Source organism: Phaseolus vulgaris, chromosome 2 (genome assembly GCF_000499845.2).
Source record: "Phaseolus vulgaris cultivar G19833 chromosome 2, P. vulgaris v2.0, whole genome shotgun sequence".
Lineage (NCBI taxonomy): Eukaryota > Viridiplantae > Streptophyta > Magnoliopsida > Fabales > Fabaceae > Phaseolus > Phaseolus vulgaris.
The window spans coordinates 29,276,098-29,291,951 of NC_023758.2; the positions used below are offsets into that span (position 1 = coordinate 29,276,098).

At 35.6% G+C, this 15,854-nt stretch overlaps 2 protein-coding genes across 2 annotated transcripts; one reads left to right on the plus strand and one right to left on the minus strand.

The window, feature by feature from the left end:
- Nucleotides 1–8,529: 8,529 nt before the first annotated feature.
- On the minus strand, nucleotides 8,530–9,321 carry LOC137809332 (lectin 5-like). Its single transcript, XM_068610461.1, has one exon. It carries the CDS (start codon nucleotides 9,319–9,321, stop codon nucleotides 8,530–8,532), a length of 792 nt encoding a protein of 263 aa, XP_068466562.1.
- Nucleotides 9,322–10,400: 1,079 nt separating this feature from the next.
- LOC137809333 (lectin 9-like) lies at nucleotides 10,401–11,243 on the plus strand. Its single transcript, XM_068610462.1, has one exon. The coding sequence runs from the start codon at nucleotides 10,401–10,403 to the stop codon at nucleotides 11,241–11,243; it is 843 nt and encodes a 280-aa protein (XP_068466563.1).
- The last annotated feature ends 4,611 nt before the right edge of the window (nucleotides 11,244–15,854 follow it).

Consider the following 15,854-nt stretch of genomic DNA (forward strand, 5'->3'; position numbering starts at 1 on the left):
TACCTCCTGGATTGTGCATGAAGCGAAAATACATGATGTTGTCTATGATGATATCCGGTCCGAAACAGCCAGGGAATGATATTGATGTTTATCTAAGTCCCCTAATTGAAGATTTGAAGTTAATGTGGGACCAGGGTGTTGAAGTATTTGACGGATTTGCTAATAAAACTTTCAAGCTTCATGCCATGTTATTTTGCACCATCAATGACTTTCCGGCATATGGTAACTTATCAGGTTATAGTGTTAAGGGTCACAAAGCGTGTCCAATATGCGAAGAAGACACTGCTTCTCAACAATTGAAACATGGAAGGAAAACAGTATATCTTCGGCATCGGAGGTTTCTTAGAAGTCATCATCCTTACCGGAGGGTAGTGGTCCACCAACTCCATTAACCGGTGTTGAGGTTTACGAAAAGGTAAATAACATAGACCACACCTTCGGTAAGTAAAAAAAAAAGTCATCTATGACAAATATTTGGAAGAAGAAATCAATCTTCTTTGATCTTCCGTACTGGTCGAGGTTAGAAGTCAGACATTGTATAGATGTAATGCATGTTGAGAAGAATGTGTGTGATAGCTTAATTGGTACACTTCTTAACATTAACGGGAAGACGAAGGATGGTCTAAATGCTCGTTTATATTTGATTGAGATGAACATACGCGACGAGTTGGCACCCATAGAAATGGGTAAGCGTACATATTTGCCCCCAGCCTGTTACACAATGTCAAAAGATGAAAAAATTAGTTTTTGTCAATGTCTAAAAGGTGTGAAAGTGCCACAAGGACATTCCTCAAATGTGAAAAGCCTAGTGTCAATGCAAGATTTGAAGTTAATTGGGTTGAAGTCTCATGATTGTCACATCTTGATGCAACAGTTGTTGCCAGTAGCTATCCGTGGGATCTTACCAAAAAATGTTAGACATACCATAACCCGTTTGTGCTCATTCTTCTCTTCCATCTGTTGTAAAGTCATTGATCCCTCAAAACTAGATGAACTTCAAAATGAAATTGTTGTTATCTTGTGTGAATTGGAGATATTTTTTCCTCCGTCTTTTTTTGACATCATGGTTCATCTAGTGGTGCATCTGGTAAGAGAGGTTAGATTGTGTGGACCAGTGTACTTAAGATGGATGCATCCTGTTGAGCGGTATATGAAAATTTTGAAAGGTTATGTGAAAAATCATTATCGTCCAGAGACTTTAATGATTGAAAGGTACATAGCTGAAGAAAGTATTGAATTTTGTTCAGAGTACATGACAAAAGCAAATCCAATAGGTGTTCCAACTAATTCATGGCACCACAGGAATTCTACAAGTAAATGTTTATGTGGTGTGAATATTGTAAGCAAATCTCGATCAGAAGTCTTGCAAGCACATTTGTACATATTGAATAACACAGATGAAGTTGTACCTTACATAGAAGCTCATAAAGCCATTGTGAAGGCAAATAACCCAAGACAAGCAGAGAAATGGGTCTTGATGGAACATAATAGAACTTTCATGCCTTGGTTTAAAGACGAGGTGTTCAAGGATTCAACGGCATCAGAGACCTTGACCTAGTTGGCTGCTGGATTGAAGTTTGATTTCATCTCATGTACAGCGTATGAAGTGAATAATTGTATATTTTACACGAAGTCCATGGATGAAAAGAGTACAGTTCAAAATTCTGGTGTTACTCTTGAAGCCGAGTCAATGCAGTTTTCGACTTCGAAAGATACAAATCCAGTACTTGGATCAATGGCATACTATGGGTTTATAGAAGAGATATGGGAGATTGACTACACTAAGTTTTCCGTTCCAGTTTTCAAGTGTAAATGGGTTGACAATAAAATTGGGGTTAAAATTGATGATTCAGGATTCACACTAGTGGACTTTCGAAAGATAGGGTATCGAGATGAGCCATTTATAATGGTTCAACAAGCATCTCAAGTTTTCTACGTGAAAGATCCTACGTCAGAACATTGGTATGTCGTTTTACACGGCAAAAAACAAGGGGAGACCATAGATGATATTGAAAATGGTGACCCCTGTTCATTCACACCAAAGATAATTAATAAAGATGACGATGTAGTTGATGATGTACATGCAACCCGTAAAGACCACAGTGAAGGAATTTACATATGAACTTTCAACCCCCATGCAACCTGTAAATAAGCATTTTAGATTTATATTTTTATGCATTATTTTTATAAGATTTTAATTCGATGCAGATTAACTAATGTTTGTTACCTAATTTTTTTAACAGAGACATGGATGACGATCAGACCCCACTCAAACCTCGATCCATACGAGGCAGCAGAGGACCTACTAGATTGAAGCGTCTCGCATTGAGACGTGCTGCTGGTGAGAAGACACGTGTTGACATTGACGTCAACACTGGAATGGCTTTTGGTCATAAGGCAGATGAGTTTATGAGCTATCTTGGAGTTGTTTCTCGTGAGAGGCTCTCCATTCTGATTAATTCATGGGATGAGGTGTCAGAGGTTGACCATAACATGATCTGGGAAGATGTTCTGGTAAGCTTTACATTTTGATATAATGCTTTTTAATATTCATTGATTAATTTTAATTTGCTGATGTTATTTTGCAGGCAAACTTTGAAATTCCTGATGTGGACCGCTTCGATCAAAGATTATATCCAATATCGGACTCAAATTTCGTACCTTTAAGTCAAGACTGACTTCAAGATACATTTTTGGCGACCTTAAAGACGAAAATCCATGTTTAAAGTACAAACATATTGATGAAGAGACATGGCGTCTTTTTAAAGAAAGCCGTGAAAATGAGGCTTGGAGGGTAAGTGAAGTAACTTTTTTGTTTATATAACATTAATAAGTTTATCTTATTTACTTCAGTTTGTTTATTTCAATTATGACAGGACGTCGGAAGAAAGCTCAAGAGATAGCTTTGAAGAATCTTACCCCGCACGTTATGTCTCGTTCGGGGTATCGAAAACTTGAGCAAACACTGATGGTGGAAAAGGAGATATCTAAACAGGGGACTGAGAATGTTGAAACAGGGGTCACTTCTCCTCCATCACCACCTTTTCGCCATGTAAAATGGAAGAGGGCCCGAATTAAAAAGTTGGGTGCACCAAGTTCTGAGCAATCCGGGGTTATCATCGAAAAAATTGTAAGTTATTTTTAGTTTTTTTTTTCATTTATTTTAAAGCATTAATTATATTAATGCTTGAAAATATGATTTTTGTGTACTCTTGCAGGATTCCTTGGAATCCGACGGTAAATTTGTTGCTGAAGGTCGTCACGATATCCTGGTTGAAGCAATTGGACGCCTTAGCACTTTGGTCGTGTTCGTGCAGCTGGACAAGGGGTCAGAATTAAACTATATTTTGGAGTTTCAGAACGACAGTCATCCTCCTCCTCCAAAGAGAACGAAACTCAAATGAAGACTAAGATACGTGAAGAATTAATGGAGGAGATGAGAAAGGAGACTGATTTGATGTGGCTAGAGATGAAAAAGGAGAATGATCGAATGCGACAAGAGTTTCTATCGCAACAAGTTTGTGCTAAGCCGATTGAACCCCTTGTTAGTCCCACTCCCAAGAGCACAAAGGGGAGTTGTGCGGCTCCTCCAACATCAGGGGATGATATCAATGGGCAGACGGAGGATTGTGAGCTACTGGTAGTGGGCGGCAAACTTCCTCGGGTGGTGGCCCTTGGAAAAGTCTATCAAAATGCCACCACCTTACATAACATTCCTCTCTCCCCTGATGTGGCAAAGGTAAGAGTTGAAAAAGTACGATTTCCTGATGCTCGTGTTCCACTACCTTTAGATGAGGTAACCACTGTGGCCGATGCATTTCAGACATTCGTTGCCTGGCCCAGAGAGCTCATTCGATCTATGCCCAAACCTCATGTAATAATTTCATTTCATTATATTATTTTTTATTTATATTTATATATTACATATAATTTAATACAAATGTTGTTTATCTTGTAGAAACCTTTTCGGCCACCAAGTCCGGAAAAGAAGAGTGAGGTTCCAGTTGACGATCCTCTAACTTCCTTACGTCTCATTGCTAGTCAGATTGGCAATGAACCTTTTCCAGTTCCGTGGGATGATACATTTTTTCAAATAAACACTGAACTGCCACTGATGATTTACAACACAGATTTATCAGAATTTATATCTGGGAAACAAGAGCTCAATATAAGTATAATTCAATTTTTTATGTAAGTATCTTTATCTATTATTCAATTTACTTTATGTTAAATTATTATTGATTATGCTTTAACTAAAAACTTGTAGGTTTTTGCATAGAGTCTGTATCACTGAGGGGAAGGAAAATATGTATGGATTCTTAGATCCTGCATATACTAATCCCGTTGGACCAAACTCATTTGAGACTCAAGCATACATCACTAACACCCTGGAAAAAGAGGGAAAACAAATTTATTTATGCCCTTATATTAATGAGTAAGTTTAATTATATGTCATCAATTATTATTATTTCATGTTTTAAATATTTACTAACTCTTTTCATTGATGATATAGGCATCATTGGCAGTTACTTGTCTTATCAATGGTTGATAAGACTGTTGTATGGTTTTGTTCCCTACACAAGAAGATTCCCACAAAATTTAAGGATATCATTGATACGTAAGTACATTATAAACTGAACTTTGTATATGTTACTAATTAACCATCTACTAACGAGGTTTTTTGTATTAACCAGTTCATGGCGTGGATATAACATCCTAAAAGGTCGATCAAGTTCAAATAATTTGAACTGGATAAGAATAAAGGTTTGTAATTTTTTTCTTTCTCTATTATCATTGTTTATCAATATACTAACATATTACTTTTTATTGAATTATAGTGTAATAAACAACCAGGAAGCTATGAGTGTGGCTATTACATTATGTAATGGATGATTACCATTATAAGACTAGGTGTTAAAACTGGTTGGAAAGAAGTACTATATATGTTAAATCATTTTTATAATTCTTGAACATATATATATATATATATATATATATATCTAAAAACTAATTTATGTCAACTTTGCAATGCAGTTATTCACAGAAGAAACACCAATGAATGAGGAAGGCATTTCATATGTTAGAGATTCTTGGTCCACATATTTCATAAATTTTTATAACTCTAGCATAGGTAAACAATAGTGGTTTTATGTATATGTAATTTGATTACTTGTAAATGTACATTTTGATGATTTCAATTGATTACTATATTTTTGTATTTGTCTGGCTGGGTTTGATTATTATGCAGGTTATTAATTTATATGGTTTATGCACAATACAAACTGCACTTTAAAAAAAAAAACTATTTATAAATGCGGTCATTTACCAAAACCGCATTTGTAAATGTGATTTACCTATTTACAAATGCGGTCATTTACCAAAACCGCATTCGTAAATGTGATTTACGAATGAGGTTATTACCAAGACCGCATTCGTAAATCTTAAACCCCTAAACCCTCATCTCTCATTCAGAATAATATACAAATGCGGTTATTTTAAATAACCGCATTTGTAAATCTAATTTATAAATGCGGTTCTATGACCGCATTTGTATATCTCCGATTTACGAATGCGTGCGGATCAAATGCGGTTCTATAACCGCATTTGTAAATGTAAAATAGCCGCATTTATTTTACATTTCTGCGCTAGTGCCAACCCGCATTTTGTATGCAGGGTGAGCCAAGCCGGCCCGCATGTTGTGGGCCTAAGCGGGGCGGGCCGGCCCGCATGTTGTGGGCCTAAGCGGGGCAAGCCGACCCGCTTTGCCACCCCTAGCTAATGCTAGGTCTCCCTTGGGCTACCTTGCTTCAGATAAACCAAGCAGAGTGGAGGATGATTTTGGTAATATGCCTCCTCTTGAGGATGCCTCAGATAATGAATCTAGGCAGGGGTTGTCCCCTCACACTTCGGATTTCCCAAATCAGGGAATGCTACCTGCTATTATGCAAGTGAAGGGCTCAGAGTCTCATGTGCCTATTGAGGATCATGATGTGGAGGTTTGGGCTCCTGTGGCGGTACCATCTCCGTTGCGCCCCACCTCTCCTTGGAGGGCTAAATCACCTGCAGATTCTATAACACCAATTAATACTCCAATTAATGGTCATCACGTGGAGATTTCTGCAATTGTGATTATACCATCCCCATTGTTGGTCCTGCAAAATCATTTTTCCTCTCTCGAGGGTTTGGAATCTACAAATGTGGGAGGTGATCCTTATATTGTTACAACTCCTCATCATGTGCAGGTCTCTGCTCCTGTGATTGTTGCTACCTCTCCTTGTAGGGATAAATCACATGCAGGTTTTAACATACCAACTACAAATCTAGTTGATGGTCATCATGTGGAGGTCTCTACTATTGTAACTGTACCACCTTCGTCGCATCATACCTTCCCTCGGAAGGCTAACCTCTTGGGGATGTTAAAGCACTATCGTTGGTCTTGCAAAATCACTTTTCCTCACTTGATGGTTTGGAAACTACAAATGTTGTTTCAAAATTTTGGGTTGATCCTAAGGAGATGGAGGAGGATGTCAGTGATATTGGGGAGGAAATAGTTTTCACTAAAAGAAAACCAAAGAGACCACTTAAGAGGACTGGTAAATCCAAAAATACTGCTAAGAAAGTTCTCTCCACAACGTCGCAATGAAGTTATCTTCATTTTTTTGGAATGGTAGAGGACTGGAAAATCACAAAACTGTGGAGATGTTGATTAGTTTACTTAAACTACATAAACCCCTTTTGGTTTTTCTTATTGAACCTATAAGACGTGGTGAAAGGAGCAAGAGGCTATTTTTCAATCGACCGACTAAAGATATATACCCAACCTATTCGGTCTCCCCGCCTCGTACCGAAAAATGTAAAAAGACCTAGGAGTGGCCTTAAGACTAATCACCTCACAAAGCAACCGAAAAGCCTGGAGCACGGCCCAGCTATTCAGATGCAACTGTGTAGGAGCTACGTTTAAGATACACAACATCTCCAAGGTAAACTCATAAAAGGGAAAGCGGACATGAATGTTCGAGATCAAGCAAGAATAAAAGTAAAAAAAATCTTTAGCTTCTCTCTCCCTACCTAAGCAAACGATCTCAAACTCCCTACATTTACGCAACGCTAAGGCACCATTCGGCACACCCTCCAAAACAATATCTACACTCTCAACGAAAGCCTGAAGCATCGATACTTCAGTATATTTAGAAAACACCTCACGAACCTTATTATCTATCCACACATAATAGGCCTCTCGGGTTTCCTCCCCCTCGTATGCACTCAAAGACGATGACGACATTGCAGGCTCTAAGTTATCCCTACTAAGAGGACCGATAGCTCGAGAAGAATTCTCAAAGTTCTCGTTGTCGCTAGACCTAACATCAATGGCCATTGGCCTTTCCCTACTTGGAGCCTCAGACATAGACGAAAATGAAGTGATGACGGAAAGGGAAGACATGGTTACCTCCGAAGACTCTTCAACTAACACACACAAATTAGTGAGAAGTTTTCACTCGGCTCTTGGATATTCTGAGCAAATTCACGATTCACGCGTGAAAAATGGAACCCACTACTACCCCTATTTATAGGTGGCGGAGAAGGCGAATACGAACCGTCACATCTAATTTCCACTGTTGGATCACTACAACATCAATGGTCCATATCAACTTTCTGACACCATGTCACATCCATACACCTCGAACGCAGCAAAGAGCTCCACTACTCGGCTTCAAGGATACATGAGCAAATCACATGGCGACAAGTCAATAGGAGGTTCCAACCAACACAGCATATCAACCATAAGACCCTGCGTATAGTTCCCATACTACTAGGGCTTGGGGGCATATGACCTGGGATGAATATCTAGGCTAAAGATAAGACAATTTTTCTTTTATAGACTCTACATTAACACTCAAAACGCTCCACTTGAATCTGAGGACAAATGTATTACTGGATGACCGAAATAACAACACGATCAAAGAGACGAAAAGACCGAATAAACTCTCCTAATCCGAACTTTATTTCCCCAAAATTTAACGCTTTTCTCCTAAATTCGGTACCCATCGTTCACGCTTTAGAACCCTAACGTTGTCTTCATTTCATAACTTCCAAAACACTGGTTTGATAGTTGGTAATTGTGTTTGCTGATGGGTTCAAAGCAGTAATCGGATTTTCACCTCTGAAATTATCAGTTTTGTTCGATAAGGTGAAGAACCTGAAGAAACTTCATTCCATTCAATTTTCCTTTCAGTCGTCCCTAAAAGGTTTATTTATTGTTAAAAATTATTACTAACTATGTTTGATATTTTCTAGTATAAATGGTTGGTGTTATGGCATAACGTTGATTTGACAGAAAAAAAAAAGTGTTGCATTAAGATAAAACTAAAACAAATGTTAAAAAATATCATTAAATTGATAATTTGAAACGAACTTTTATTGTGGAACCAGGAAACAGAAACATCACAGGGGCAACAAATCAAAGCATAAAAGAGCATCATCATTTTCTGGGCAAGCACTTTATTCTCTTCTCCCTCCACCTGGACTGTTCTACAAGAAGGAATTGAAAGACCAGGAAAGAATGTCGTGTGTTTCAACCAAGTCACCGGTGGACCCAGAAAAACCGACCAGGACCCATTCTGACAGAACAGTCCCTAAATTAACGGGATACGATAAAACAGTGGCGTTGGATTTGGCATAACTATTTGGATAAGCCACGGAGACAGTCAATATTTTGGAGGAAGATTGATAGCTTATGCGTGCCTTTCCTATTGATCCCTGTGATTGAATATCAAGTGGCCATGGCGCAGTTGCCACGGACCTAATGGAATTGATATTAATTCCTATGTGAGGAGAATCAGACTGTGGGAAGTTGGGATCCCATTCATTTGCAAAGCTATCAAACTCAACAGCAACCACTTGGTTTATGGAGGTGTTGAATGCTGTTTCCTGGTTGAAAAGTCCCAGGAACCCACCACTTGAGTTGTCGGGGAAATCATAATCGATTGATGCAAGAAAGAAGGTGAAGCCGTCGCCGTGCAGTGATGCACCATGTGTGTTGACAACGAAGGAGAACTCGGTGTGGAAGTCTGCAACTCTTGCAGTTTTAGTGTCAGAGAGATGAAGTGGTCCAAAGTAAGCTGAGAGGCCAACGCTGTGTTGAGTTGGATTCCCGCTTGTGTCCTTGTTGGTGAGTTGCAGTACTCCACCTACTGTCTTTGCATCATCACCCACAAGTATGCTTCTAACACCCGTCTCAAAACTTGGTAGGTTGAAAGAAAATGAGTCTGATTTGGCGCTGCTAATTAGCGAGAGGCAAAGGACTAAGAACACAAGGGCCATTGTAGTGTTTCTTGTTCGGAATGATTTATGATCACGATGCTTGATGCTTGATGCTTGATGCTTAGAAGGAGGCAAGAACGTAGCTACTTATACTCCTGGGTTTTGCAGTATGTTTGGAAAAATAACTAAAAAATACATTCATTTGGACTGTTTAGGCAAATTACATAGTTTTGCCGTCGTCAAACTTAGGCGAAAAGAGCAAGGAAGCTTTCCTATTATCGAGGTTTCAAGGTTTAGTAGTTCCAGATATCTTTGTCCTTCAATTCCACAGATTTTATTTGTTTCACTCAATAATTAATGTATGCGTTTTTCTCTATATTAATAAAGCATCTCATTTTCAATCAACAACATACAGCTTATTACACTTCTAAACTATTTAATATCCGGCCAAGTATACGAGTTATACCTTGTTATCATCGACTAATATAAATTAACAAAATATCACATTCCTACACACACACATATAGTGTCATCCAGATGATGATAAACACAGGGATTACACGAATAAAAATTCTATTCACCTAAAGTTAGAGCTTTCTAATTTGAAGAACTTTTTTAATCATATATGTATACATGGTAAAGGGGTACTAACTCTTTTACACAAATGTGGTTCCAAAGTAAACTACATTTAGCAGCTTTACATTTTTTTTATCAGCAAGCTGATTTACATATGCTTGGTTCCCTAGAAAAAGGACTTGTATACATTTTTTTTATGCTGGAAGGCAAGTTAAATATGACCACATAGGTGTTACCAAAATATATCATATATACTAATCTATTTTGTTTTCATAGATTACTTATCAAAATGCAGGAGTATATTCCTCAATGTTTCTTATAACCTGGTCATTTTAGGAAGAGAGATATCCAAAGTTTTGCTGACCATCATGTTGTGGACTTGTATAATCAAACTTTTGTAGAATTTCCTCGGATTTTCCATCTTAATTAGTTGGCAAACGGCAGTATATAGTGAGTTGAGTGCCGTATATTTGAGGCAACTGTATTCCAATTTACATTCTTAGCTGGCCAAACAGGCCTATATGTAACTTCATTCCTCACATCATTGCTTCCTGCATCACACAATGTCTTTCCCCAACTCAAAATCTCTAAGTCCTCTCTCCATTCTCCTTATCAAATTCCTCATCCCTTTCCTCTTTCCACAACATCACACTGCACAACCATCCCCACTCTCGGCAGACGAAACCGTTTCCTTCGGTTTCTCTCTTTTCAACCAAGATGACCCAAACATAGGATTACTGGGCAATGCCTCAATATCTGATGGGGTTCTAAGGTTAACCAACACCGACCAACTTGGTAAACCAGTACCACACAGTGTTGGCCGAGCAGTGCATATCACACCAATACACCTCTGGGACAAAAACAACGGAGAACTCGCGGACTTCACCTCTGGCTTCTCCTTTGTCGTCAACCCTAATGGCTCAACCCTTCATGCTGATGGTTTTGCCTTCTTTCTTGCACCGGCCGACCTTCACTTACCTAAAAACTCAAGTGGCGGTTATCTTGGACTTTTCAGCCCCGAAACTGCATTGGATCCTTCCAAAAACCAAATAGTGGCTATTGAGTTTGACAGTTATACCAATGATTGGGACCCCAATTCAACTTCTCGCTCTCCTCACATTGGAATCGATGTTGACTCTATTAAGTCAGTGGCAACTGTGGCATGGCCAAGTGAACTTGAACCGGATAATGCTGTGGCACGTGCCAGCCTAAACTATAACTCCGAGTCCAAAACTCTTAGTGTGTTTGTGGTTTACCCTGGGGACAATAGGAATGCCACTGTCTCTACTGTTGTTGATTTGAGAACTGTTTTGCCAGAGTGGATCAGAGTTGGTTTCTCTGCCGCCACCGGTGAGTTGGTTGAAACACATGACGTTCTTAACTGGTTTTTCGAAGCAGACTTGTAGATCCGCTCGCCAAGCCTTTTCCTTTGCAGATTGTGTCCAACTTATAATTCAATCTTTGTTGGTTTGGTTCATTGCTTTCTTCCATTAATAATATATCTTCCTCCTTTGTTTAATCATTTGCATTATTCTCTTCGATTGCAAGCTGCTTTTACGTGGGTAACTGAAATGTAGTCCCAAGGAACTAATGTTAGAACTTTTATTGAATAGAGAGAGAATTAATATTACAAATGAGATGACAATTTTAATTAAATTAAATTATTAAAATAAATATTATAATTTTAGATAATTATTTTTAATTAAATTAAGATTCAAATTAGAAAGAAGATTAAAAATTTAAAGTACTACAAATTAGAATTGGTTTTAGTTTAATTAAAGTAAGATAGATTAAAATTAAAATTAACCTTAAAATGAAGATTAAAATTTCAGTAAAATTAGAATTTTAGTTAATTTTAGTTAATACATTTCCTTTTAAAAATAAAAAGAGACATGACAATCCTTATATTAAATCTTGAATTTTATTTGAACACTTTTGACAGATTAAATACTTTCTATATGTTTAGTTCATTAGTGTTTATATTTCATGAGATTTCTATTGTTGTATTTTGTGTTGATATTTGAATGCATATTTTTTATTTATTTAAGTTCATATTGTTGTATTTTTGTGTTACTTGAAAACCAATAGAAATGTAAGTTGAATCAATGAGGTGTGTGAGAATAATATTGAAGACATTTTACAATTTTCGCAACAAAATGTGGGAGGTATCAATTGAAGACATATTGTACTTCTGTTAGTTTTTGAATAAGAGATGACTAGTGAAAAAAAAATACAAGAATGAAGAGTTAAATCGTGTTTATATCAAAATTAAAAAAACATCAGTCTGATTGGAAATAAACAAACAATATTTCGATTCATCATGTGATCATACTATGAATCTTTCATTTGATATATCTTATTATTAGGCACAACTCAATACCTTTATTGAATCCCTTGACTTACGTATTTTTTCGCTTATTTTAACAAATTCGTCAAATGATATTTCTTGTTGACAAATGCAACTTAAAACATTAGTTGAAACACTTTAAATAAAGATTTTTAAATAAAGATAGATTTTTAAATAAAGATTGATTGTGTATTCACAATAATTTCTCCTTCCTTAATTAGTACAAGAATTTATAATCATTCATTTGAAGCAACAGACTATGTATTTTCAATTAACATACTGAAATTCACTAAGGAGATTAATATTGTGAAATATATTTCGAGTATTTTTTGGGTTTATAGTCACAATTGGTTAATTCCTTGAGTATTCTTGACACAAATCACTCTTGACTTAATGAGTATTCTTTTTGGCTCATAGCAACTCTTGGATGACCCTATCAATGAGTATTCTTTTCTACGTCATTTTTTACTTAACGCTTTGGGCATTTACACTACAAGAAAAATCCAATTTAGTTGCCAACAAAAAGTGAGGGTTATAAGAAAAAACCATTATCAAGGGTGAAGTCTACTCAAGTTGGACACAAAAATAAATGTCAAACATTGTGTCCACAATGGAGACCTTTAACTCACACTAAAAATTATTAAAATAATAATAATAAGTTAACATCTAGAATGGGGACACAAAGTAGATGCAATAAAAAAAATAAGTGACAGAATAATATTGAGTCTAAAATGTAGACACAAAGTGGATGCAAGTTAAAAATTATTAAAATAATAATAATAAGTTAGCATATAGAATGTGGACACAAAGTACATGTAATTAAAAAATAAGTTGCAAAATCATACTGCATCGAGAATGGAAATACAAAGTGGATGCAAGTTAATATTTTATTAAATTTAGCGTAGGTCTAGGCGACACTAATATTTGTTTCCCCGGTATTGTTCCCAATGACGACAATTTACTCACATTTATTTTCTCACATAATGTCTGCAATGGCGACGCTAAGTTTAATTATTGTTGAAGATCTCACGTCGACTAGATATTAGGACATTTCATAGTATATAAGTGGGTGTAAACCTCACCTTATAAGCTGATTTTATGAGGTTGAGTTAGACTTAAAGTCCACTTCTTAATATGGTATCAGATTTATTTCGAGTGTATCCTAATGATTGTTTGTTGAGCCTATCAGGCCACCTTCTATCGATCCGTTATCGGACCACTCATAATATATAATCTCACACGAGTCACATCGACTATATAAGTGGGTAGAAAAAAACTTCTTAATAATTATTTAATTTTATAGCCATTTTAGTGTCTCACATGCCTACTATAATTAAATAATATGTTTTTCTTTATGTAGGCTTATTCAACACTACCTTGTAAATTTGTGTCCCATTAAAGGTCGTCTCTAATGCATAGCCATTAAAACATTAGCTTTCATTTCTATTGGGGTACTAAACACACACTAGTCCCATGTAGAATCTCTTGTTTACTCTTTGCGACGCTCTTTTGGAGACTCTACCATAATTATAGATTATGTGAGAAAGTGGAAGTGAGTGTGAGGATTTGAGAAGAAAATGTGAAAAAAGTTGAGGGTGTTTGGATTGAGATATGTTAGGGTGGATATGTGAGGAAAATTTATTGAAGTATATGAGTGATGTGATGATTGTAAGGATATTTGGATTGAGATATGTTAGAGTGGATGTGTGAGGAAAGTTGATAGAATTATATTAGAGACGACCTTTAATGGGACACAAATTTACAAGGTAGTGTTGAATAAGCCTACATATGAGTGAGGAAAGTTGATAGAATTATATGAGTGATGTGAGGGTTGTAAAAGTATTTTGAATTATTTTTAATGTTGTAAATTATATGACTACAAATTTACCCTTATTTATTTATTTATATATATATATATATATATATATATATATTAAATAAAAAAATTTATGTTAGCCAATAAAAAAATAATAACTAATTTTATACATATCTTAGTTAATTAAAATAATGTAAAATTAAAATAAATAAATAAAATTAAAATTTTAAATATAATTATATTATTTTTCATTTTATCAATTTAAATTAATTTTGTTAGTTAAATTAATGTAATTAGATAATTTTAATATTATTTATGATTATTTCATTTATGTTATATTATATATATATATATTATAAGAAAATTAATATTAATAATGATTTTTCTTATTATTAATATAAGAAAAATAGTTTTGAGAATGTCTGGTATTCAAATACTACTGCCATAAGTATACTTGGGGTAAAAACAAAAATTAAAAGGATCCTACATGGCTTCCTATAATATTTCACTTTCTCTTCAACTCAATAATGATATATAAGTTGTATCTCCTCACTCATCTTTTCTCGCTCCTATCCGTGCAAATAATTGGATACAAATTAAAGAAATTCGTCTTTGTCCATCCACATGCAGAGTATATTCATGGATACAAACATATCATTAATATTTTAACAGCATGATTTCCAATCTTTGTTTAAGAGAGTTTTTTAATAGTTATTAAGAAATTATCACTAAGTTATTAAGAAACGTTATATAACGGTTCCAAAACTATTTCGTCATTAAGTTCACATGTTGTTGATTGTGGGTTGTATAATAGTTTATTGTAAAGTTATTAAATTGAGTTTTTTTATCTTGTTAAATAGAGGTAATAACATAAAACAAAACTAATAATAGAAACGATATACAAAGACAAGTTTTATAATAATCGTTAATATATAATAAAAAAGAAAATCATACATATAACAATATGATTCTAGTAAAATTATCATTATATATAGTACATATAAACATAACAATATTGGATCAATACAAGAAAATTTTCATTTAGCTGAAAAAAAGAAGAAGTAATGGTACCATGTGGAAACTAAATAAAGTCAAATAAGTCTTCATTATTAAAAAAATTTAAATAAAATGTGAGAAAGTGTGGGTTATACCCACGCAAACTTAAAAAAAAAATAAAAAAAGGGTTGCATTGGTGAAACGGTCATACTGAAAATATAAATAATAATAAAATTTTAAATTTTTGGGGGTTAAACCCACGCTATGCTTTTGAAGGTTAAGCCCACGCTATGCTACTTAAAGTTTTGAAGGTTTAGCCCACGCTATGATTTTAAAGTTAAAAATAATAAAATTATTTTATTTGAAAACTTTTTGAAAACTGTTGAGCGAACTCGAATGTTAGATTGGGAGCTTGAACATTTCTTCATGAACTTGCGACGATCGTGACCGTGACCGTGACCGTGGGATGCGACGACCGTAACCGTGACCGTGGGATGCGACAACCGTGAACGTGACCGTGGGATGCGACAACCGTGAACGTGCGACGAGTGAGTTTCGATTTCTTCCTCCACTCCTTCTTCTTCTTCTTTGACAAGTGAGTTTCGCATTTTTGTAACCATAGGTTCTTGATTTTCAGTAGTTTCCCTAACACTTTATTTTCTTCTCTGTGATTTTCGTGGATTGTGTTTGATGTGGTGATGCACGCTCATTTTTTTGTGTTCTGCTTACCAATTTTTTCCTACATTGTTTGATTTAAGGGGTTGATTTAAGAGGATGTTAAGTTCTCGAATGATTTTGATGTTAAGTTCCTTGTAGGTCATTGATAGAGGAAATGCTGCTCTTCGGCAAATTTCTCTT